This window comes from Malus domestica, chromosome 02 (assembly GCF_042453785.1).
Source record: "Malus domestica chromosome 02, GDT2T_hap1".
NCBI lineage: Eukaryota > Viridiplantae > Streptophyta > Magnoliopsida > Rosales > Rosaceae > Malus > Malus domestica.
The window spans coordinates 6,097,714-6,123,418 of NC_091662.1; the positions used below are offsets into that span (position 1 = coordinate 6,097,714).

Here is a 25,705-nt window from a genome sequence, read left to right on the forward strand (position 1 = left end):
GCGTTTGGAAGAGAGACAGGTGAGAGAGTTTGAGCCCACAACCCATCAAAGATGGTGGTGATAGAGAATGAGAGGGTTGCAAGAGTTTATATAAAAGTTTATCAAACATGTTAGATGCTTTTTTTATTTATTAAAAACACTTAAAAAAATTTATCAACCACACAACTTTATTTTATAATTGTTTATTCGAGTAGTACATTATAAGTAATATTTTTTAAAACGCACAACAATAACATACTAGCCTTAAGTATGGTTGGTACTTTGAATCTGTTATGATTCTGCCAATTAATGATAATACAATTGTTCATACGGATTAAATTTGATGTTATCTTATTTGGCATGCACTTTCTCTAAATGTCCGGTTGTACTTATCTTCCTAAAATTAAGACCATCTTCAACATTTGGGTTAAAACTTAATATTTGTAACTATGAAAATTTAGGTTTTAACCGAGAAACAATTTTTCTGCTCCAACTCCTTTTAGATTAAAACTTAAATATTTTGCCCCAGATTATTAAAGAATAAATTTAGACTATTTTTTAAAAGTAACTTTAAAAAAATAATTTATGTAGACTATCCTAATTTAATTTTACGAACATTTTAACTCAAAAATATTTAGACTCTGATAAATATTAAAAAATTACTAAACCAATTATTATTTTAGTCGTTGGATTTAAATTTAGATCGTTATATCCTTTTTTTTTTCTTTGAATTTGATCATATTAGATTTAAACCGTTGATTTTAATGAATATATAAATATAAAATAAAATAAACAGAAAAAGTTTGAATGAGAAACAATTGGATCAACAACGGTCTATAGGCGCACATGCCCATAAGAGCCATTTGGCTTAAGCATTGAGGCCGACAAGCACCTGGGTGGCTAGGAAGTAGGATCCTGCCTCTAATGCCTCCGCGTGTTGAGGCGTGAGGCTCGTCTAGCGCTCCGCGCTGGACAAAAGTTAGGCACGGCCATGCATATCCAATATTCAAGTATTTGGGCCTTTCCGGCCCAAGAAGTTTAGAACACTCATAACAGTATGGGCCCCAAGCAACGATAAGCACCCCAATTGGGCCAACAGCATCCGACACACGTAATCCAACAAAGCCATCCCTATAATCTCACCGCCATCGAGCAGCTGCAAAACACCGTCTTCAATTCACCGATTTGCGTAACCTAAACGCAGCGTTTTGACTTTCCCCAATTACAGAGCGAGGGTTAGAGAGAGAGAGAGAGAGAGAGAGAGAGAGAGAGAAGGGGAGGTACAGAGAAAGGAGCTTGAGGCTGAGCTCTGATGGCGGGGAAGCCCCAACCGGTTCGCGTACTGTACTGTGCGGTGTGCAGTTTGCCTGCTGAATACTGTGAATTCGGACCCGATTTCGAGAAATGCAAGCCATGGTTGATCCAAAACGCCCCGGACCTTTACCCGGATCTCGTTAAAGGTTCTATCTTTTGCTCGAACCCTAATTTCTTTTTATTCAATTCGAATTAAAGTTTAGTTTTTTTTTTTTTAATTTTTTATCTGTACTGTTTTATTTATTTGTTATTTTCAATGATTTTTTTTTAAAATTTTTTGTACAGAGGCTAATGCTAAGGAAACTGATAAAGTAGCCAACCAGTTGCAGTCCACTGGTATTTCTTCTGGAGGTGGTGATGGAGCTGCTTCTTCAGGTATTGCTGTAAATATGTATATGTGCGTATCTGTGTGTGTATATATGTTATCATGTATGCGTGAGAATGTGTTTATGTGGGTATTTGTTACCATTTCTGGACTGGTTTGGATGAATTATGAGTGTTGGTACCAGTATATATGTGAATCTGTGTGTGGAGATGGAGTGCGTAAACATGTTTATGTTATTGTGTTTGTGCTGCTATGAGATGACTTGGGATGTTTTGTTTTATTCTTTTCGGCTTTAATTGTATTCGGGAAAGCTTGTTTTTCTGCTTTGCAAATCCAAATTCTAACGATTTTTGTTTTTTTTTCGGCTTTAATTTGGTGGGTGTCATTTCAGCACCTAAAGAAGAAGTCAAGCGTCTCCCAGGCGGGAAGATTAAGAAAAAGGTGATACTTCGGAAATTGTTTTCTTCTATTAAATAGGTGTAACCCTTTGTGAACAAGCTCTCTGGGTTGATGGTTGCAAAACAATATTTCTTTTGAAACCCTTTAAATTATAATGACTAAACCTAGTATTGGGTTTTTTTCCGTAGGAGAAGCAAGAAGTTACGATTGAAAAAGTCACGCGTAATAAGCGAAAATCTATCACCACTGTGAAGGGGCTGGAGCTTTTTGGTGAGCAATCTGCTACTTTACATCCTTTGTCTTTCTATTTGGAGATTCTTATTTTGTTCCTACCATAATTAACACGGTTTCTTTGATTACAAATCAGGTGTCAAACTTAGTGATGCTTCAAAGAAATTGGGGAAAAAGTTTGCTACCGGAGCCTCTGTTGTTAAGGTATGATGGATATTATATTGTTTTGTCTGTATGCGATGATGGTTTGTTATAATTAATTTGGAATGATTGGTTTCAGGGGCCAACTGAGAAGGACCAAATTGATGTTCAAGGAGATATCGCTTATGACATTGTGGAGTTCATTACGGATACTTGGCCTGACGTAAGCTACTCTGCTCACTGTTTCTCTTTCTTCCATATGATGTGTTGTTTTCAACTTTTTTTTTCTTTTCAAAACGGGAGTTCTTATTTCCAATAAAAAGATTAACCTCTTTAACGCTATGTATATGAATGAATTAGGCCAAAGTAAAGTTACTATATTGTATGACTTAGATTCATATATATGGTATAAATTTTGAAATGTGGTGAAAAAGTTGTTAAATTAAAAACTAAACATTGGTACATGTAAGCAGTTAGCCAAAATATGGCTTTGGGACATTTGTACCATGTAGTGTCAAATTTTTATTTCATCGTTGATATTTTACTACTTCATGTCCATGGATAATTGCATGGGGTAGCACGGTAGGAATTATTTTTAATGAATTCTTTACAAAAGTCAGGGCACCAAGGATTATCCTTTTATGCCTTTCTTCTTATTCTTTCTATTTTTGTACGTAGGGAGGTATTTGATTTGTGTACTTAGGGAGGTGTTGAAATTGGATTGTTACCTTGGCTGTGAGAACGTATTCTTAATTTTGAGTGGCATAAATTGAACGTGTATTTTAAATTATACTGAAAGCCAAAAGCATATTTGTATCTGAAGAAACCATTTGAGGAGATTTTGCTTTGTTGTCCCTCGGTCCCTCCTTTTCAGTCATGTTTTTGTAATCTCGTGTTTTCGATGATAAGATCACTTATACTGTCCAAGTTAAAATTGGAATACAGGCTTAGCTTAAAGTACCTAAAACTTTTCTTTGCCTCCTTTCTCAGGTCCCAGAAGCTGCAATTTTCTTTATTGAAGATGGCAGAAAGGTCCCAGCTGCTTAAACAGTATCCGTGGCACACAAATAAGATGGAGCATGGTACCGTTCTCCTGTCGGTGCGAGCTTTAACTTGATTCAGTGTGCTATCAAATTAAAGGACCAGCGAACATACTCCTTAAAGTTCCAAGAGTACGACGGCCTATGAGACGTTTGGCCTTCCCTGGAGTCTCTTGTTATCTTGGTTGCAAGAATGGTACACATTTTGCAGTTAAATTGTATTTCGAGATCTATGTTTTGCTCGGTTCTTGTGTGTCACATATTACCTATAGTTAAATCCTCATGTTGCAGACCTAGCTGCTGCATCCTGTATTCTTTTGCTTCCGTGAGTTAACAATTCAGAAACATCTTCAAATTTTTCCAAGTGAATTATATCTTCTACATTTCATCTTCAAGCTGTGAGTTTGAGATTTTTCTTCAATGCTATTTAGCACTTAGTGATATAGAAAATGAATGGATGAAGTTAAAAATAGAATATATAACAATTGCGGAAATGAAATTTAATGGCTAAAATACTTGTGCTACATAACATTTGAAGCTACACCCATGAATTTTCCAATACCTAAGGGCCTTTCAATTCATCCTATTTCATCAAATTTGTGATGTGATATGGTTCCAAAGTATGATTTGGATAAGGACAATTCCAATAAGAATTCATTCTTGAACCAAATTCCATTTTTGATTTATTGCATCTATTTCATGACTGGAACAAGGGAGAATGCACGTTACACCATAATTTTAAATAAGAAAATAGATTTTAAATAATAACAAATCTACCTAATTGAGCCGGATCTGGTGTATCATAAGGGATTTACCTTTTCTACTAGATTGAATAAAAAATAATTCTTGAATGAAGTATTCAACTCCAGGAATGAGCGATATTGGCAAAAGGAAAATTAATAGAGACCCAAGTGTAATTGACTTTTAACTGAGTTATAAGTCAAGCCTGTGACTTTCTTTTTCAGCCTAAAAGGGGGGGGGGGGAAAGAGTTGTGGATGGTATATTTAGTGCGCTGAAAGTGTGAAACTTTTTAGATTGACAACCTTGATGGAGCAGAACTATGTCTGTGTGCCCAAGCAGGAAATCCCCGTCTTTGCCAGCCTAAAATCCGGATGTCAGTCCATATTTTACTCCACGTTTTTTAGGGTAAAAAATGTTTCGTCAAACAATAATATTATAAACTTGTCAAACAATATTATAACCATGTCAAAGATTGCATTTATCACCGGCCAAAAAGAGGCGTATCTAAAACTGGATTGTTGGCGGTGTACGCACAGTGAAGAAGTGTTCAAAGGAGAAACATTTTTCCATGTCCCAAAAGTCGAATTATATAATATAAATTAAACTCACTATCTTCTTTAATCCCAAAAAATAAAAAAGGTTGAAGTGCATATAACCATTTCATCTATAGTTATTCATTTTCAGTTTTTGTCTTAGAGATTGAGGAAAAGTATACGGGATAGAGAAAGAAGAAGGGTCGAGAGAGGGAAAAATAAGGAAAAAAAGTACAAAACAAAAACATGAGTACAAAATTAACTTAAGGCATATATAACCATTTCAGTTTATTGGTTTTTGCTTTTAATTTTCATATTGAAAGTCTTGTTTGGTAACACGTGCAAATAAAAATGATACCTGAAAACAAAATGACCGTCAAATGGTCCCTTAATATCTCATTTCTCATGTGTAACATTTCATATACATTTATTTTAAGGGTGGTGCTATCCATACATCTTCTTTACTTCCCACACGCTTCATGTTAATTTATGTCCCTTGATCCCCTTTGATTCATTTGATCCAACAACCGAAAATTGAGATGTGTCTAAAAGGTAAAAAAGGGTGTGAAGATAGCAACACTCTTCTTTTAAATCCCACTTACCATCTCTCTTCCACCTCTTCTTCATATCTCACTTCTCTAATGTATTTTCGCCTACCTTTCACAAAAAATTAGAAAGAAAAACTAAAAATGAAATGATTATCAAATGAGCCAAAACTTGATTTAAAAAAAAACTGAAATTCCAAATAAGAATTAAATAAAAATAAACACCTCCCAGATAAAAAAAAAGTGGGAAAATTACACACACAAAAACAATTATATTGAGTCCCTTTTTATTACATGAAAATTATACCTGGAGGAAATAAAATATTGCAACTACGTATATAGTGATGAGAATGCATGCATGATCCATTGACGTATCAGCGTACTTGTAAAAGAATGTATGTACAGAATTGCAGACCATGCTTAAGAATTTGAACATTAATCTAACATATAACACAAGTAATTAACTCATTTTTCTTATATATATCCAACCGACAGTTTGAAGGGGAAAAAATAGTTAATGCTTAATGTCTTATATTGCGTAAATTTACTAAAGATGAAATTATACTGATTTGATGAAGTCTTCTTCTTGCGTACATTTGGAAAAGCGTGTACAACTTGGCCGGCCACGGCCACTAAACGACGTTAATTAACGCCAGTCCATGCTCTCTACTATCCCACACTAATTAAATTTGTTTAAGTAATTTCTCTTCTATATATAATGCAACTTAATTTCCTCCATATCAACACACTTCTCTTTCCCTCTCCTTTCACCACCAAAAAAAATGGCTGAGAATTTTGCAGTTCCAAAATACTGGACTACTCTGAGTTTAGTACTAGGGTTTATGATGTTATCCGCAACGGGGACAAGTCTACTCCTACCCTCACTCGGGGATATCGAGAGCTTGCTACTAAACGATACCGGGTCCATCAATTCAACCTCTACTGATTATGGCCATATAGTTTATGAATTCGCAGCTGCAGTTCTTAATCCGACGTCTCCAAATGACATCGTGAGTCTAATCCTATCAGCAAACAACAATTCTGCGCCTGTTAGTGTAGCTGCTAGAGGCCAGGGTCATTCTGTTCGCGGACAGGCCTTGACCTCTGGTGGCGTTGTCATAAACATGACAGCTTTGATCCGTAATGGGTCTAGAATTGTGGTCTCAGAGAGCCCTTCTTTGGGCTCTTATGCTGATGTTGGAGGTGAGCAACGTTGGATCGATGTGTTGCGTGCTACACTCGAGCGTGGTCTTACGCCGGTTTCTTGGACCGACTACCTTTACCTGAGCGTTGGTGGCACGCTCAGTAACGCTGGAATCAGTGGGCAAACGTTTCTGTATGGACCTCAAATCAACAATGTATATGAACTCGATGTTGTAACTGGTATGAGGACTTCTCTCACAACTCAGTACTACTCTATCTGGCTCTTTCACTTTAAAGTCCTAAAAACTATGTTTGCCTTGTATTGCATGCATATTCGCTGGAAATGAAAGCATCTCAGCAAGCGTTATATTTGACCACTCATTAATTTCCAAATTTTCTAATATTAATTTCCTATTTTTTATTAGGTTGCACTCCAAAAATATCATCTGGCACTTTTTTCATATAATTTTTTTATACATATTTTCATAATTAAATTTGGAGTGCATAATAAAAATTTTCGAATGCCAAGTGCCAACAACACCTCCTCCCTTATTATATATATTACCAAAATTCTCTCAAATCAAGCTCATGGTCTGATAATGAAAGTGAGAGCTAGAATTTTTTTCTTGATTATTTTGATTGACTTTAAAGTATGGATTTAAAAAATGACTTAATTTATTTTTTTATTTTTTATTTTTTTATTTTTATTTTTTTAATACAGGGAAGGGGGAATTAGTTACTTGCTCCTCAAAAAAGGTACCAGAGCTATTTTATGCTGTTCTCGGAGGCTTGGGCCAATTTGGTATAATAACCAGAGCAAGGATTCCCCTTGCACCGGCTCCGAAGAGGGTACGAACTACTTTCTATATCGTTTCCTCTGAGTAGAATATCGTTATAACAAGATTTTTTTTTTCCTTGAACTATGATTTGAATTTACTAAGTTCTGTACTAATTCTCTGCAGGCTAAATGGGTTCGGATGATGTACAGTAACTTCTCTGCATTTTCAAGAGATCAAGAACATTTAATGGCACCCAATGGATTCGATTATTTAGAAGGTTTTCTTCTAATGAAGCAGGGTCCTCTAGATCTTTCCTTTTACCCATTACTTGATCAACCAAGAATAGCAGCTTTAATAAATCGATACGGCATCATCTACTACATAGAAGCAGCCAAATATTACGATGATAGCACTACAAAAACCGTGGACAAGGTACACCATTTTTTTTTTACTACAGATTTTCTATTAAATCACTAATATTTTGAAGGTAATTAAAAGAGTTAATTAGTACTTTAAATTACTTTTCCTTGTTTATATAGGTAGTTGAAAAAACGATCAAGGGGTTAAGCTTTGTTCCTGAATTTTTATTCGAGCAAGACGTTTCGTACATAGATTTTCTGGATAGAGTGCACACTGAAGAGGAAAATCTTCGATCACTTGGACTATGGGAAATTGCTCATCCTTGGCTGAATATCTTTGTACCAAAATCACGAATATCGGACATTGATTCAGGTGTTTTCAGGAACATTCTTCTCAAACAAAATGTTCCTACGGCAGTGAGCCTCATTTACCCCATGAACCGAAAAAGGTGAGTTTTCTGAGAACAAAAAGAATTAGGGTTTCTGTTTTTTTTATTTATTTGTTTTATTTTTGGTAAATCTAATGTACTTTGTATTAAATAATGTTGCAGGTGGGATGGTAGGATGTCTGCAGTTATTCCAGATGAAGATGTTTTCTATGTTGTAGGGCTCTTGCATGCAAGCGGATTCAATGACTGGCAGGCATTTGATGAAGTAAATAGACAACTACTGCAATTTTGTACGGATGCTGGCATTAGGGTTAAGCAGTACCTTCCCCACTACAAAACACGGGAGGATTGGAAAAACCATTTCGGAAGAAAATGGCAAAGTTTCCAGGACATGAAAGTTAGGTTTGATCCAAACAAGATACTAGCACCAGGACAAAGGATTTTCAGTGCTTTGTAATTAATAAAAATTTGCAATTTGTGGTAATTTGTTCCATTTCATAAATTGTCCCCAAAAGTTTGAAATCTACGAATGTGAAATCCGAATTATCCTTCTTAGAAATGTGAAATCTAAATGTTAACCCATTCATTCAAAACATTCATTAATATAGCAATTTAATTGAAATCAACTTTTTTGGATGAATCCAGAGTATCCCCGCATGTAGGCGAGGACCAATCCCTCGAGCCAAGTCGGACCCCATTCGGGAGGCAAGCTCTCCCAACGATGGTTGCTCTATTCACAAGTATCGAACTCGAGACTTGCTTAAGGGGAATAAGCTCCTTACCACTTGAACCACCTTGTTATAAACATAATTAAGTCACTGTAGTGTAGGTCACAATAAACAAGATCCAATATGCATTAAGCAACTCTTCCTCACAATTCAATATTGAGCAATGCTAAGGAGACTCTCAAAAAGGGGACCCTCTGATCTCTATGAACTCTCTGCGACCTCATGTTTTTGACATAATATTTTATAACATTCGCACAGGAACTGATGCTAAACTATTAGGAGACTGAGAAAATCCATGGAGAGTCCCACATTAAGAGAGTCTTCTTAACATTTTTCTTTTATATTTGCACGCCCACAATGAAATGTATTGAGGCTGCTAGTGAGGGAACCTTTTACATATGTGCTACATTAAGTTTTCAAACCATCATGGAAAAAACCTAATTATCTCAACACTAGTTAATTTAGTTTAAGCCCACAATAATTGAGGAATAATTCAGTTTGGACTAGGAGAATACGGGGATCAAATCAGAATTTCGAAAAGAATAGAAAGAGTGGAATCCAGAATTAATAAAATAAAATAAAAAGCTTGGATGTGAATCAATTTGAAGATATTCATAGGCAGTAGCAACAAGAAAGCATATGTGGGATTGAAGCACTGATCACTTGCCATGATTTGGACAATACATTGAGAGGGAGACTAGTGTGAATTTTGTAGGAGATTGCATTTATCATGTGAAATATGTGGATAAAACTAGTGTATATTGCGTGCTAATTTTGCCAATCATCGTTTAATATTTACTCTTTTCCTTGTCGAGAGATTTTTATGTATATCGGGTGTATTTGTATATAATATGAATGGATGACAAAAATTTATATATGTTGTCATTTTTGCATTCTTAAAGAGTATTACCCTTTTTTCAAGAAAAAAAAAAAAAAGGCAGAGAAAATAAAACGACGTCGTGGCTGTATAAAAGCTTCGGTTGGAAACCCTTTGCCTCTCTCTCGCAACGCGATCCTTGGCACAACACGCAGACAGCAGCTCTCGTTCTCGCGCCTTTTTTCTGTCCAAATCGAAAACCCTAATCACATCACTAACAATCTCCAAAGATCCTGTCAATTCAGCTGCGGTGATATCCTGTACGAGCATCCACTTCAACTTCCGACAACAAACGCTAATTTTTTCTGCCGAACAGGTTAGAATCGTTAGATACTGTCATACCAAAGGTTTCATCTTTTTCGATTTCGTCTGCTATTTCTCCTTTTTTTTTCTCTCGAAAGATTGTGTTTTTGTTGTGTTATTAGGAGTTAGGATTGGATATGGTGTTTTTGCAGCTGTGAAAGGTTTCGATTTTTTTTTTTTGCAATTTTGCTTTTTCTGTTTTGGTGTTCAGGGCAGTAATTAAGTGGGATAAACAAGTTTTTACTGTTGGAATTTGGGTTTTTATGTTGGTTTGGATTTCTTGTAAAGTTTTTACGGTGTTGTTAAACATAAATTATACGTGTTTTTGTCGATTATTGAGGATGAATGATGAAGCTGTTGTTTAATATATATGTATTTGGGTTTCTTATGCCTCACAAGCGGTGTTTGAAACGCCTCGCTATACGCCTTAGAGATTCCAAACTTTGGGAGAAAGCGAGAAAGTTAGTGAAACTATTAAAATTTTGTTTAAGATTGATCTCTTGTTGCTTGATTGTTATTCAATTTGAATGGCCAATTTTGTGATTTAATTGTTTTGGAAAGCTAATTTTGGGGGCTACATCTGTAAATGGAGATTCTTGTTGTAATATTTGTGAAATCGAATTTTCGTATTTCTGGAGGAAGTGGAACATAACTGATAAGCTGTGTTTTGTAACATATCAGAGGCGAAGATGGTTTTAACAGAAGAAGAAATCACAAGGCTTTACAGAGTCCGAAAGACTGTGATGCAAATGCTGAAAGATCGGAATTACTTGGTTGGAGATTTTGAGATCAACATGTCAAAAGAACAGTTCAAGGACAAATACGGAGAGAACATGAAAAGGGAAGATCTTATCATCAATAAAACAAAGAGAACTGACACAAACGATCAGGTGTTTCCCTGATGCTTTTTATTGTAGTGGATGTAGTACTTTAACCGTTGACGGTGTCTGATTGTTGGTATATGTGTTTCAGATTTATGTCTTCTTTCCTGACGAACCAAAGGTTGGGGTCAAGACAATGAAGACTTATACCAATCGCATGAAATCGGAGAATGTGTTCAGAGCAATCTTGGTTACTCAACAAAGTCTGACGCCCTTTGCAAAGACCTGTATCAGTGAGATATCGGGAAAGTTCCACTTGGAGGTTTTTGGTGAGTTTCATTGCTTAATCTGTTATTAGTAAGAAGTTGTGTTCTTGAAACCTCACAAATATCACGTTGATCAATTAAACCAGAAATATCAGAGTTCATAGTGTCAGAAATTTGAAGGCTATACACATACAAATCGCTGTTGCAATTACCGGATTAGTTTGTTTATATTGTAACTTCTAATGGCCTTTATCTGATCAAATGCTTGTAAAAGTATTGTTAATCTGATGAGTAGGTATGGCCCTACCTTTTAGAGAAACGGGTTCGATGCGTAGGGTCATCTTAATAATGTCCATTAACCAAGAGGCCTAACTAGGGTCATCTTGAATAATTAGTTTGCATTGTTTGATTTACTTTTTCTGGGTATGCAGCTTTAACTTCAGCTTTGGAAGAGAGCTATTTTTACCCCACTTACAAAAAATTGGCTCCACCTATAATTGTATCAGGTGCTTTCAATACGAACTTAGAGGATATTAACGTTTGCTCTGTCTCTATTGATTCAGGAGGCAGAATTGTTGGTGAATATTAAAGAACACGTTCTAGTTCCTGAGCATCGGGTGCTTACAAATGAGGAAAAGAAGACTTTGCTGGAGAGGTATACTGTGAAAGAAACACAGGTCAGTGCTGCGCATTTTTGTTAATCTTGCATTTACGAAATTCCGATGCTACGTAAGGCATGCCATGACTTTAAATCTTGATTTATAACACTAAAAAGTGTTGCAAATCTTCCACTTCATTTATTCAACTGTTTGTGTTGGAATATTAACTCAAGTATAGAGTCATGCTTAATGCGTCTTAATACCATCTAAATTATTACGACAAAATAACAAAGCTCTCTCTCTCTCTCTCCTCCTAATGGCTATTTTACGTTTGTTTTCCAAACACATCTTAGCCTGCATATCTGTGGTAAACTAGGGACATTTGCATACTAACTGTTTATCTTGTATTTGTGTTTTTTATTGTCCAGCTCCCTCGGATTCAGGTGACTGATCCAATTGCGAAATACTACGGGCTTAAGCGTGCACAAGTTGTGAAGATAATTCGACCAAGCGAGACTGCAGGGCGATATGTCACCTACCGTTATGTTATATAATTACTCTTATGTCAGCTCGACTTGATAATCTTTCATTCATAGTTATGTCGGAATTGGAGCTCTAAAGCGAGCGGTTGCTGCAATCCGGATTTCAGGGACCGTATGTGATACTTTTATGTGCGCTCATATGGACCTGAATTCTAGTTTATATGATTACGCATTACGACTTGCTAGTATTGTTCATTGTGTTATTGTATTGATCTTTGAGGTAAAAACTCGATTCGTGATGCAATGGCTTGCATCATGTAGCGAAAACAATCCGTTGAATTCGCGCACAATTGACCATTGAGAAGGTGAGATTTCGATTAGGACTCCACCCGGCTGAGTCGTCATCGGGTGCAACAAATGAGAAATTTATATGCTGATTAGCAGAGTATCTAGTTTGAAGTAGCCTTGTCCTGCTGCGGAGCTGCCTTAATGAAGTCCACGACGAGCGATGCTAACTCGGCTTGATGCGAGGTGTATGAATGATTAGCGCCTTCTATAAGATGTAATTTGTGGTTATGTATTATCTTGGCAAACTCTAATGCATCTTCAACAGGGATGACCTCGTCGGCAGTTCCATGGATTGTCACCACCCTGTATGTTGAGAATCGCCGATAAACTTGGTCATGCGGGAAATGCAACAAAAAGAGAGGAAACATGAAACCATGAGAACAGAGTTAACTAAAGTTCGCTTACCGGCATTCTTTGTCAATCTGAAGGCATGATTGGTGCATATCAGTACTTAGGCGATCCATCAAACTCTCCTCGGTCACACGATAACTACCATCTCCTACAAGCCATTAACCTTGTTAAACACCAGCATACACGTTGCGCGTTTTTGTGTGTTTTAAGTGTGTGCATGTGTTACTGAAAATTACGCAATTCATCTGCATACATCTGCCCTCATAAACGAATTTTGCAATTCACCACACGATAGGAATTAGAAACTTACCTGACTTATTCTTAACATCAATGAACCCTTCCTTCTTGATTACTTCCATAAAGTCTTTCCCCAAGCGTTCTTCGATGCCTTTCTTCAGTTCATAACGTCCAGAAATATTGACAACCGTACGAATGTCATGATACGTAGAAGCATACAGGAGCACAGCATCGCCTCCTGTAGTAACAATTTTCAGCAATACCTTTGGTACACAATACGAAATTACTCATTCGAAACCTTCATCAATAGCATTTTGTCCTCTTATTTTTTATCCGAATAAAATCTTACATAACGATCGTGCAAAACAATCCAACGTACCTTTACTGTGTCCAACAATTGTACTGGGTGCACGTTTTGCCCCAGAGAAGTACTCGACCACAGAGCGCAAGTCATCCGCCTCTCTCCGATAGTTACCAAACTGAAAGGTGCCTTCACTTTCCCTGACAACCAAAAACCCACAACTAATGCACATCAATGTAATCGTTAGATCTCAAACTGACAACAACGCAAACTTTGCAAGCAGGAACAGTATGGCGAAGACAGAGACATGCTTACAGTATGAAACAAACGAGGTGCACACAACGAAACTCTACACAAAACCTGTTATATTTAAGAATTTCAAACCCTGTAATTCGAAAGCCTTACCCATTTCCGGCAAAGTCAAAACGGAAGGAACTGATCCCTTCATTTTCCAGTGCAACAGCAAGGTTCACCATAATATAGTGTTCCTGGAAATCAAGAGACAAGCTGTGAACTTTGCCCACAACGATTCCAAGTTGCCAACCAAGCATTATAATTCTCCACTAACGAAGTACTATTCCTTTTCTTTCAGTAGAGCGATAGCGTTAGTGGGTTAGATAGTTAGTTGTTCGGTGGTAGGGAATTAGTGAGGATCGAACCTGCACCAGGGTGCGTTATTCTTTATTCATCAATTCTTAAACATTGTCGTCTTCAAATTACAAACTAAATCATCTAACAATCAAAGTTCGACGATAGATTGTGAATGAAATATTAGAAAAAATAACTTAAATTAAGAACATCCTAATCAAGCTGGAACCGAATCCAACAACAACAATAATAATAACAACACTTGATGTATCAAAAATTCAACCTTGGTGTCTCGAAAACCATGACATAAGATAACAAGGTCCGCGGAACCGGTTTCGTGTAACAATCCCACAAGCTTTTCACCGTGTTTGTTGGGTACGATGATTCTCTGTTGCTGACCCACTGAAACAAGATGGCAATAAGAACATGAAAATTCACAAACAAACATATACAACGTGAGATGATGAAATTTACGACCTGGGTTTTTTGCAGCTTCTGCCATTTTCAAGATTCGTTTTGGGCTGCGATTGCGGGAAAGATTAAAGTTTGGTGAAGGGAAGCTTATGGAAGTGAAAGAACTTGAGAGCAGCATATTAATTGAGATTATAAGCTAATTAACGATCAATTAATCCTCAAGGCAGTGGAAGTTTACCTAGAAACTTTTGCTTGCTGCTCTTGTTGCTCTGAGATGCAATCTACTCAGCTCCTGTGAGTTTGGAACTGGGAGAGTATCGGACCCAATCCAGTCAGATCAGTTCCCAACCAAATTACGTTTTCGGTTTTGGTCCACAACAGTCTCCGTTTTTCCAGTTGGACCCTGATTATTTATGGCATTCTCAAAACTGCCATTTATCTATCTTTTCTTTCATTTCAGGAAATGATAACATGTATATATGGTTATTCAAGCAATTTATACACCGGTTTGGATTCTTACACGATCGTGTTTGACCATGTCTGTTATTTTCTAACTTACTATTTTTAGTGATTCAAGCAAAATAATTATATAATATACACTTTGACAATAGCATAGCAACACTAGCACCAACCAAGAATTTCATGCGAGTGCACTAACCATTAGGTTGAGAATATGATCAGTAACATTCGTATTTATTCGTAATTGGGAGATCTTATACTATCGGTTCACATGGATAATGAGTAAAATACCCCTTTGCAATTTAGCCAAAAACCCCTCATTAAAGTATAAATAAAAAGCTTATAATAAACCTTGGCTTAATAAACCTTTGCAATTTAGCCAAAAACCCCTCATTAAAGTATAAATAAACCTTGGATTAGAACTTGAGTACAGAAAGGAAGACACATCACACATGGTATTGGCTAGGTTCATATCAACCTTGGTTTAATTGTTGTTATGCGACAATGAATCATTGTGCCCCTAATGTCTCACTAAACGCCTCGTAATTTTCCTCCATGTCTCACATTATCCATTTCGTCAACTCTCTCTCATAAAAACCCTAATGCTTCAAATTTGAGTTGAATAGAATAGAACCTTGGTTTCTTGAGGCAATGAATCATGAACTTCTTCACTATTTCATGCAACAGATCATAGCAATGGTTTACAACAAAAACAAAACGTCATACATTTGGCAAAGGTTAAACCAATAAAATATTTTCTCAGAATCACCACGGTAAGATGAGGATTCTCTTATTAGTACATAAGCATGATATGCTAATTAACCTTGTTCTGCTGCAGAGCTGCTTTTATGAAGTCCAAAACGACTGTCGCTAACTCAGCTTGATGTGAGGTGTAACAATGGTTAGCTCCTTCGATAACATGTAATTTGTGGTTTGGTATTATCTTTGAAAACTCGAATGCATCTTCGACAGGGATGGCCTCATCAGCAGAACCATGGACTGTCAACACCCTTTGTACAGAATAGCCCATGAACTCGGTCATGCTCACAATGCAAGAAAAAGGCAAAGGAAACATAAAACAGTGAAAACAAAATTAATTAGTTTGCTTAGTTACCGGCATTCTTTGTCAATATGAAGGCATGATTCGTGCATATCAGTACTTAGGCGATCCATCAGACCTTCCTCGGTCACACGGTAAATCACACTTCCTGCAAGCACAGTATCCATTTACGGTAGACCAGAATATATACACATTGCCTGTTTTTGTGTGTTTACTTATGTGGCCAATTGTCGAATGATCACCACACATGGTGAGAATAAACACAAACATTGCAAATTACCTGTCTTAGTTTTAACATCAATGAATCCTTCCTTCTTGATTATTTCCATGAAGTCTTTCCCCAATTGTGGTGCAATGTTTTTCTTCAGATCATAACGTCCAGAAAGATTGACAACCGTACGAATGTCATGATACTTAGAAGCATACAGGAGCACCACACCAGCTCCTGCATGCAGTAACATCAATCTATAAACAGTTTTGGCACAAAGATACAGAAATCGTGATTATTTAAAACAATCCGGCACATACCTTTACTGTGCCCAAGAATTGCAGTTGGTGGCCGGTTTGCCCTAGAGAAGTGTTGGACCACAGCATGCAAGTCCTCGGCCTCTCTCCGATAGTTGCCATACAGAAAGGTGCCTTCACTCTCTCTGAAAACCAAAGTAAACCACAACTTATTAGAGCATCAAATTATTAGCTTTAATGCATAATTTGCGATTAAATTCATGAATTTATAGTCCTATAGCATCAAAAGCGGGAGCCTTGTGCACTGGGTACGACCTTTTTTTTTATAGCATCAAATTGCCTTACCCATTTCCAGCAAAGTCGAAACGGAAGGAACTAATTCCTTCCTTTTCCAATGCAACAGCAAGGTTCACCATAGTTGTTTCTTCCTAGAAATCAAAAGACCATGTTACTGATGTATGCAATAAAATTTTAATCAAAATATGACCATTTATCGAGTTATTAATGAAGATAAATGACTTATGCACACTAATTTTATGATTCTGCACGCCCTTGTTTGTTTCAATCCATTGGCTCTCATTTGCTTATTCGATCCAAAGGCTACTAGTATACAGAGATGTGCATGGGGAGAAAAAAAAGCCCGTTGACTGTTGATATCATCTCTTAACAAAATATTTCACAAAGTAACTTAAATTCAAAGCATCCTAGCTAGTTATAAAGATGGAACTAACAACCTTGGAGGCTCGAAAACCATGACATAAGATTACAATCTCCCCAGAACCGGTTTCATGTAATATGCCCACGAGCTTTTCGCCATGTTTGTTGGGTATAACGATTTTCTGTTGCGGAGCTACTGAAACAAGTGCAATAGACATTAAGCAAACAGCCATCAAATTTCTTATCAAGTACTGTAAACATATTGCTCTGAGATTGATTTCTTGCAACTACAACACATACAACATACATACATACACAAATACATATATTAAGGGAGATGATGTTTCTTACCTGCTGGGTTTTGTTCAGCTTCTGCCATTTTCAAGATTCGTTTTGGGCTGCGATTGCGGGGAAGATTAAAGTATGGTAAAGGGAAGCTTATGGAAGTGAAAAGAACTTGAGAGTAGCATATTAATTGAGATTATAAACTAATTAACGATTAATTAATCCTCAAGGCAGCGGAAGTTTACCTCGAAACTTTTGCTTGCTGCTCTTGTTGCTCTGAATTGCAATCTACACAGCTCCACTCAGTTTGGTACTGGGAGAGTATCGGACCGATCCAGACAGATCAGTTCCCAACCAAATGATGTTTTGAGTTTTTCAGGTTCAACACGTCTCTTTTTCACCTGTTGAACCCTGATTATTTATTGGATTCTCGAAACTGCCATTTATCTATCTTTTCTTTTGGTGAATGATAACGTACGTGGTTATTCAAGCAATATATACACGCCTTTTAGCTTCTAACAGTGTTTGATTATGTCTGTTGTTTTTTAATTTGGTATTTTTTGGTTAATCAAGCAATATACTAATATAATATATTCTTCGGCAATAGCATAACAATATCAACATCAACAAAGAATTTCACTCAACTATTGGGTTGAAAAGAGGGTCGGTAATATTCTTATTTACTCGTAATTGGGAGAGCTTATACTATCTGCTTACATGGATAACGAGTAAAATACCTAATTGTAGTTTGACCAACTTTGCAATTTAGCTAAAAACCCCTCATCAAAGAATAAATGAAAAGCCTATAAAAAGATGGGATTAGAACTTGAGTGCAGAAAGGAAGACACATCACACAGTTGGCTAGGTTCATAGCGACAATAAAATCTCATTGTTCCCCTCATGTCTCACTTAACCCCGTGTACTTTTCCTCCATGTCTCACATTATCCACTTTGTTAACTCTCTTTGTCCGAACAATTGGGGAAAGACTTAAAGGGTTCTGAACCAAGCAATTTGGAACCAAGCAAATGACTTAAAGGGTTCTGAACTCCCTCTGTCCGAACATACAAGATTATGAACTAAAAGTCCTTGTTTACAAGGCAATAAGAAGAACTTAACACAGACTTAACCCATCTGTGACAATCCTTTGATAACAAGAAGTTTGAGTAACTTGGGGCGCAGGTAATCAACTTAAAACACATTTGTTCTACATCTGCTATACTGAGATAGTAGTGGCATGTCTAGCACTTTGTTAGTTTTGATTGTGAGCCTCAAGGCCTACACCTAAGGCCCTACAAAGGCACCTCTCAAAACTAATGTTATACTCTTCTTGTAGCACACCAGCAAGCAAGAGCCCGATTACCAAACATATATCCAAAGTGCCAATCACTTGGGGAGCTGTGTTGAGGTCCAAAGGTCCTTCTCCAGAGAAATCTTTGCCCGAACACCTTCAAGAACATCTTTCTTTGGGGTCAGTTCGTTGTCAATAATCCGAGCTACTGCCATCCACTTAAATCTATAAATATTTGAATAGGATGAGGATTACTTGCACTTGATATAGCTATTTACTAAAAATCCACAACCTTAAAGGGCTGATTCTCAGACAGTCACAAGCCAGGAGCTGCTGATCTGCAGTTGCCAATTTTTTGTCTTTTGACCCTACAACCATTGCTACAAATTTTAAAAGGAGAAAAACACGATTAGTACCTTTAAAACATGATTTAGTGGAACGTTGATTCAACAATGTTGTTTCTATTTTGCACGTACCCTGTTGGTAATTTATTCATCAGCTCCAGCGCAGAAGAAGGCCGTGATAGTGCAATGAAAGGTTGCCGAGGATTCTTCAATGTTTGAAGAATGATCTGAGACATGGTCCTCAGCGTATTGACCTCTAAACCCTTGCTAACTGAAATGAAAGGAAAGCCTGGATAAACATGTTCTGGAATCCCTTGAAGAAACGACAAGCTGAAAAACCTGCACAGGATCTTGGTGGAATTTCCAAGATCACGGCGTAAGAGTTAATGTGAAAAATCCGGAGTTTGGATCACACTGTTTGTAGGCGATGAGGTTTCTGAAAAGAGACTCTGCATTGGATTCAATGTCTATTGGTGGAATTTCCGTAACTCCCTTTTCAAAGGTTATGTCAGGCATGTTGCTCCAATTACTGTTTTTACTCTTGAATTTGACACCAGCTTGAAGAAGTTCCGTGACAGTTGGTATAAGTTCCCAAAACCTTTTCAGTGCTGATTGCGGCTGGTGCGAGGAAATTAAAGAGGCTCTTATGGCATCAAGTAAATGTCTAGTTTCCCCTCCTTTGATCTGTGGAGTCTGGTCCAATACAGACGAGTCAAAGAATTCAAGAGCAAGCTTAAGTAGAGAATACTTGTCATTTCCTACCGTGTGGCAGAATAGACATTCAAGAACTTTCCAAGGAAGTTGGTTTTCGAGTAGAAACAAGTCGTTTTTAACTATCTTGAGCATCCAAGAGGTATACTCCAAGGGATCATCATCATCGCAGGGTACCAGTCCTTTACTCATGCGGGGGAGTTCAATATGCAACCATCAACTACCATCATTTCCACAAATTTTCCACTACAAATGTCGAATTTTTCACCATAGCAATCGCGACATTATTGTTCTATGCCTCTAATGGCCTCGACAAAGCACTCCAAGCTGGTCTCTGAAGTAGGTTTTTCAAGTAGCCAATGTAAGTACCACCGTTTGATTTCCTCCATCACTTGCAAGTTCTCTTCTTCGTGGTGAAATGGTCCCTGGGAATGGAGGCTGCCGGTGAAGCTTTCCCCGAATTGATGATACTATCAATTCCACTTGATTTTTATTTTCACGCAAGGTTTCCGAATTCACATTGTTTCCTGCAATCACATCTCGGTCCTCATCCCTAATTTCCAATCATGGAGCGGTGATTAACTTTGTCTACCATCATGGAGTGGTGAATGGTGATTAACATTTGCAATCATAGATCATATTTAGACAATTTTAATTTTCCAATAGCGATGATATCAACAATAACGACGACCTATAAATGGAACATCGATTGCATGCCTACATTAGCTTAAAAAAGGTAAACTGCAACTTAGAATATCTCAATATATGATCATCTATACCAAAAGCAAGCAGCAAAAGAAAACTTGGAGATACAACCAGAATACAGTATTACAAATTGATGTGATGAAACTTGGAACTTGGACAGAACCAAAAACGAAATCAAACAAGAGAAGTCCAACAAGAAGATGAAAAATAAAGAAAACAATGCAACAGAAATCAGAAAGACGCTGCTCCAACATTTATTTAGGAAAGATAGGTCTCACAACGGAGGCATTTCAAGCCAATTCAGATTGGGTTGTTCTTTTGCCACCTTGATTTTCTCTCTGGCTATGAAGAGTTCCCACAAATCTTTCTTCTCTTCATCACAAATCACTTTCTCTAACTGCACGTCAAGAACCGACACTGATACAGGCAACTCGTCCAATCTTAAGCATTGTCCTACATTGATCATTCTTAAACTGCTCATCTTATCAATGTCTTTGGGCAACTCCTTAATAGTGAAACAATTATACATGTCAAGACGGTACAACTTAGTGAGTCTCTCAATCGAGACCGGAAGCCTTTCCAAGTCTGTACAGGACCTTAGTCTCAATACTTCCAAATTCTTCAGCTTTCCAATCTCTTCAGGCAAGGCAGATAGCTTATGGCAGTTGGTGATACTAAGAATCTCCATATGAACAAGATCACAGAGCTCGGCAGGCAGTTCCCTCAAATCATGGCAATAATCAATATTCATTTCCTTTAGACCTGGCCAGGCATCTGAAATTTTGATGGAACAATTACAGAAAGCTTGACCAATGTTACACATGTATAAAGATATCTTCTTTAGACTCTTCAATGGTACGAAGTTCTTGGTTATGGAATGAATTGAAATGCGCTCTAATCTGATTCTCTTCAGATTTGATAATGATTTCAGAAGATGAAAATTACTCAATTCAGTAGGTAATGAACCATAGTTTGTGACTATTAGAGCCTTCAGTTTGTCAAATTTCTGCGCAAATTCAGGTACGGCATTGTTCTCTGTCGTAAAATTCAAAACTAGAACCTCAAGTTGTGGTAGATGGACACTCGTCCATTGTTTTGAGGACTTTCCATCTGCAAACAATATGCTGCAAGATATGAGTACGACAGAAATTAGATGAAACTTATGTGCAAATCTTAACATGTGTTTCCGTGTGTGCATGTGCATTTGCGTGTGTACATATACATGTGTCATGAGAAAATAAATGATAGTGCTATTCAAATCTGAGTGTGTGTGCGCGCACGTATTTGCATTTCCTAAAGAGAGAGATGGGACAACCAGAGGAGATAGATAATAGGCGAGCATTGATGGGTTGAGACTTCTGCACGTATTTGCCTTTTCTAAAGAGAGAGATGAGACCACCAGAGGAGATACTTAATCGGCTAGCGTTGATGGGTTGATTGTCTCCACTTACGACAATCAGTCTTTTTCTATATTCTATTGGGTCTAGTTTCGCATTGTAGATAGCCAGGTCTCTAAGCCGATCATGCTGTCTAACAAAGTGTTCGATGTAGTAGTCATCCAGAATCTCTATATTCCTGTTAACAATCCAAACTCAGTCAGTTGCAACTTGCAGTTGTATATTATGGTAGGAGACACTCATGAATACAGACATTTTCAATGAGAATATTATACAGGAGAGACATAAAAGCTTGCGTACCTAGTGATCACAAGATTTGCCAGACCTCTGCTGGCGAGCTTGTGGAGGATCGTAATGGACAGAGAGTCCTCATCTAGGTTATATAACTCTGCCCACATATCAATGAAAGCAGCAGCAGAGATTCTTTGACCTTCAGGAAATGAAGCAAGGTCCATGAAACATTCCCTGATGATAGCCTCGTTGTCACCTAAGGCATCTATGCTACTTTGAAGACTAAGAAGCAACTCAGCGTCAGACTCAGAATCAGGAATAGAACCTTTAAACCAGTCTGCTAGGCTTGAACGCCAGAATTCTGTATCTTTTCCGCGAAGTGATTTCCCAATCACTGAAATGGCAAGCGGAAGTCCCTTACAGTGCTCTAGTACCTGCTGGTTAGTTGTACCAAATGATGTCAATTACTATCTGAGTTGCAAACCGAAAGTTCAAGTTTCTTATAACATCTCAATGGTTTCATGAAAATGGTGAATGACTACCTACTTATCTTCATTCTTATTTTAGTTTTAGTTCTTAGGTAAAATCATATGTGATTTGTGAATGATCATTTGCAGGTTCATATTGTAAAATGGGTGTTCGCTTCTGTATGTGTATACTTATCGTAAAAGATCAAAACATTTTCTTTTCCCCACTTTGTTGCCCCTATAATTTGTGAGGCCTTGATAAGTATATATGTTGTGGATTGCATAGTGAGAAATAAACCTCTTCCAGAAGATCTTGATCAGGCGAGATATCTCCCAGGGATGCTGAATGACGCAAAAGAGTCATTGAATCTTTATGATTCAAGGGTTTGAGATTATACGGAGTGCCAAATCCTCGAAATTTAATTCTCGATGTCACCAAGATCTTGCACTTTTTCAATTTCAAATCATAAAACTCCCGAAGAAGAGATTCGGAATTGGACCAAACATCATCCAGGACCAACAGTAGAGGATCATCTGGTCCTGCCATGCGTTGACGCAGCGCTTGTATAACTTCTAACTTGGGCTCTTTCGAAATGGGGACAAGGAAGATATTTTTGTTGAATATAGCTATCAAATACAATACATGAACATATTAGATAAATGTGAAAACACAGAACAATAGAAGATGTTAAATTACAGATTAATTCTACTATAACACTTGTCAATTAGCAGTTAGAAAGTATTATCATACCTTTGACTTCCTTATCTTCACAGAATTTAATTGCCAATGTGGTCTTCCCGTATCCTCCGAAACCATTCAGCACTACCATTGAGACATTGTTGTCCCTAAGAAGCATGTTCTTCAAATCCCTCAAAGGCTCATCCAATCCAACCGTAACATCTGCAAGTGTAGTAAATGATCCCAAGTTCTCCCTCGAAACAACCATCTTCCCGAACACATTCCTTATTCCCTCCTCCTTCAGTATGCTCAACAATCTGTTTAGACACTTTTTTAAATCACCAAGTTGCAAGGCGTGGAAGACGTTCCACGGGGTACGCTTGGAGCACTTGCGAACGAGCTCATTTCCATTCTCTATTTGTTTCACCATTTTTCCCACTTCCCATTTTGGTTGATCCAACTCGTCTTTCAACTTTGGTACGCCTTTTTCTTTTTTCTTCTTTTTGGTCGAATACTTGTTCTCTATGTTTTCGATCAGCGGATTTAACTCTTCTAGCTTGGAATCGAGATTTTCGAGTGGCTCTCTAAACATCGTATTCTTGTCCTTGACATCCTTCACAGCCTTACGTAGCGTAGTAAACCATTTTACTAGATCAGCCTCTGCAAAAAGCTCCTCAACTTGAATCTTCAAGCCTTGTTCCATCTCAGCTTCTCTCAAACAAAACCGACACCGAAAAATCCGAAAACTAACTTCTAGTCATTTCAATCCAAACTTGGAGACGAGAAGAACAGAGCCGTATGAACAAACGCACATAAAAATGCTCTCTTGACAAAAGGAAGAATGCGATTCTGCTTCAGTGGGAGGCTAATAGTTTCTGAGTTCAATCCATTGGCGTTTACTTTTAGCTACCCCCATTGACTTACCAAGAAAATTGCAAAGCTGCTTTCTATTAAACGATGCTTTCTCATGGCAAAATATCGCTTATTTAGAGAAACTGACTTGGGCAATCTTTTGGCCAACCCCCACCTCGTGCGAAAGGTGTTTACAATGCAATGATCCAAAGATAAATAAATAATAAATAAAAGGCATTTTATATTAGCATCCCACAAAATGTTGAATAAACTCTACATTAAAATTTAATATTCATAACTTATTTACCCAACTATGCAATTACAATTTTGACCTTATTAGGTTTAAAAAAAAATAAAAAATTTCTAAATACACCACAAATAACTTTTAACGTATTATTTATCTACTTCAACTATCAAAACCCCTCCCACCGTCCATTGTTAAATAAAACCCTAAGCAATGAAACTACAAACATGTTGATTGAGAAAAATTATTTTTGACCGGAACATGAAATCGGTGTTTCGAAAGCTTTACATGAGGTAAGACTTAATACTTTTCTTTGTTTTAGTGATTTCGACGACATCGATAATTATTTAATCTCACTTAATCTATTAATTCAAGAATTAGCACTTATAAATCTCATAATTCAAAAACCATGGCATGCAAACTAATTGCAAATTGAGTCAATGACATTCATAAGGTGCTTTCTTGCAGGTCGACTTGGTTCGACCAAAATATGCACAAGAAAATGGAAACAACATGGTAGCTTTGAAATCATTATTATTGTTATTGAAAAACGTTCAAATGAAGCTAAACATTTTTTTCAAATCATTCGGCAAACTAACGTTCAGATGGTTTGAAATAATTCGGCAAAATTAAAAATGAGTGTTACAAGATTTGATAAATGTGGGGGTGTATGTAGAAAATGTAAGGTGTATATTAAGAATATGGGGTGTGAGGGTATTATGGGGAAGAAAGTGGGGTGTATTAAGATAATTTTTAATTGAAAAAGTAAATGTGGGATGTATTAAATATGTGAGGTTTATTCAACAACTTGTGGGGTGCTAATATAATTAGCCTAAATAAAATAATATTTGGAAATAACTTAAAATTTTAGAAACTACCCTGCAACTTGAATCGTTGATCTGATTAAGCCGAAAATATGGTCAATTACTGATAACCGGCGGAGCAACTAACAAGGCTCAAGTGGGTTGTAGCATAGGGGAGTTTTAATTTTTTTTCAAGCTTAAAAATCCTAATAATTTGAGTTATTTTATAATTTTTAATTGTTACAGGATACCTAGCAAATGAAAAGTCCAACTCTAGGACTACTTTTAAGAAAAGTAAGAGTTAATAAATTTTAATAAATTAATTACTTAACCAATACTGAAATTTAATAGTATTAATTCACAGTTTTATAAAGATAGGTCTCTTATAAAATAAAAAATCATTATTAACTTTCAACATTCATTATTTTATTTATTTTAGAGCCTACATGATTCTTAGACCATCTCTAACCTTGGATTAAAACATAAAATTTTTAGCCCAGAGAATTTAGGTTTTAACCCATAAACAGTTTTTCTAACCCCAAATTATTAAAGAAGGAATTTAAGCTAATTATTTTTAAATAACTTTAAAAAAAATTACGTAGACTTACTAAATTAATTTTATGAACATTTAAACCTAAAAATATTTTATTTCGATATTGAAAAATCACTATACTGACACATGAAACTCATGAATCACTAAACCGACACTTTGGAAATGGGAAGAAATGGTTTTAGAAGATGGTACAAAGAAAAATTGGAAGAATGGTAGGAAAAAAATGAAATTTGTGCGGATGTTTAAACAAATACATAGGTATTTATAGAG

General features: G+C 36.8%; 6 protein-coding genes across 9 annotated transcripts; 3 read left to right on the forward strand and 3 right to left on the reverse strand.

Annotated features, from left to right (window-relative positions):
• The first annotated feature begins 844 nt into the window (after positions 1-844).
• LOC103425261 (translation machinery-associated protein 22-like) lies at positions 845-3,824 on the forward strand. The gene is made up of 7 exons (XM_029088616.2): positions 845-1,439; positions 1,579-1,668; positions 2,010-2,059; positions 2,206-2,287; positions 2,385-2,452; positions 2,529-2,612; positions 3,380-3,824. Exons 1-7 carry the CDS (start codon positions 1,292-1,294, stop codon positions 3,434-3,436), a joined length of 579 nt encoding a protein of 192 aa, XP_028944449.1. The 5' UTR covers positions 845-1,291; the 3' UTR covers positions 3,437-3,824.
• A 2,207-nt stretch (positions 3,825-6,031) lies between these two features.
• Positions 6,032-8,441, forward strand: LOC103401941 (cytokinin dehydrogenase 4-like). The gene is made up of 5 exons (XM_008340665.4): positions 6,032-6,632; positions 7,114-7,241; positions 7,355-7,603; positions 7,711-7,979; positions 8,082-8,441. The coding sequence occupies exons 1-5, from the start codon at positions 6,032-6,034 to the stop codon at positions 8,374-8,376; spliced, it is 1,542 nt and encodes a 513-aa protein (XP_008338887.2). The 3' UTR covers positions 8,377-8,441.
• Positions 8,442-9,652: 1,211 nt separating this feature from the next.
• Positions 9,653-12,243, forward strand: LOC103431694 (DNA-directed RNA polymerases II and IV subunit 5A-like). The gene is made up of 5 exons (XM_070807048.1): positions 9,653-9,840; positions 10,509-10,717; positions 10,800-10,970; positions 11,481-11,591; positions 11,942-12,243. The coding sequence occupies exons 2-5, from the start codon at positions 10,517-10,519 to the stop codon at positions 12,065-12,067; spliced, it is 609 nt and encodes a 202-aa protein (XP_070663149.1). The 5' UTR covers positions 9,653-9,840; positions 10,509-10,516; the 3' UTR covers positions 12,068-12,243.
• On the reverse strand, positions 12,235-14,662 carry LOC103401908 (uncharacterized). Of its 3 annotated transcripts, XM_008340634.4 has the most exons (8): positions 14,473-14,662; positions 14,298-14,341; positions 14,104-14,222; positions 13,638-13,720; positions 13,311-13,432; positions 13,005-13,169; positions 12,749-12,842; positions 12,235-12,646 (listed from the first exon to the last, which is right to left on the reverse strand). In XM_008340634.4, exons 2-8 carry the CDS (start codon positions 14,320-14,322, stop codon positions 12,445-12,447), a joined length of 810 nt encoding a protein of 269 aa, XP_008338856.2. In that variant the 5' UTR covers positions 14,323-14,341; positions 14,473-14,662; the 3' UTR covers positions 12,235-12,444. The 3 variants fall into 3 exon arrangements, with proteins under 3 accessions (XP_008338856.2, XP_008338855.2, XP_070663106.1); XM_008340633.4 differs by lacking the exon at positions 14,473-14,662 and having other exon boundaries at positions 14,298-14,472; XM_070807005.1 differs by lacking the exon at positions 14,473-14,662 and having other exon boundaries at positions 14,104-14,466.
• A 670-nt stretch (positions 14,663-15,332) lies between these two features.
• On the reverse strand, positions 15,333-17,628 carry LOC103418067 (uncharacterized). 2 transcript variants are annotated; one of them, XM_070807022.1, is made up of 8 exons: positions 17,406-17,628; positions 17,227-17,273; positions 16,953-17,068; positions 16,564-16,646; positions 16,282-16,403; positions 16,034-16,198; positions 15,808-15,901; positions 15,333-15,703 (listed from the first exon to the last, which is right to left on the reverse strand). In XM_070807022.1, the coding sequence occupies exons 2-8, from the start codon at positions 17,252-17,254 to the stop codon at positions 15,508-15,510; spliced, it is 804 nt and encodes a 267-aa protein (XP_070663123.1). In that variant the 5' UTR covers positions 17,255-17,273; positions 17,406-17,628; the 3' UTR covers positions 15,333-15,507. The 2 variants fall into 2 exon arrangements, with proteins under 2 accessions (XP_070663123.1, XP_070663120.1); XM_070807019.1 differs by having other exon boundaries at positions 16,953-17,071; positions 17,406-17,620.
• Positions 17,629-20,226: 2,598 nt separating this feature from the next.
• LOC139192380 (probable disease resistance protein At5g66900) lies at positions 20,227-24,008 on the reverse strand. The gene is made up of 5 exons (XM_070814444.1): positions 23,056-24,008; positions 22,603-22,931; positions 21,907-22,271; positions 21,525-21,784; positions 20,227-21,319 (listed from the first exon to the last, which is right to left on the reverse strand). The coding sequence occupies exons 1-5, from the start codon at positions 23,684-23,686 to the stop codon at positions 20,484-20,486; spliced, it is 2,421 nt and encodes an 806-aa protein (XP_070670545.1). The 5' UTR covers positions 23,687-24,008; the 3' UTR covers positions 20,227-20,483.
• Positions 24,009-25,705: the final 1,697 nt, after the last annotated feature.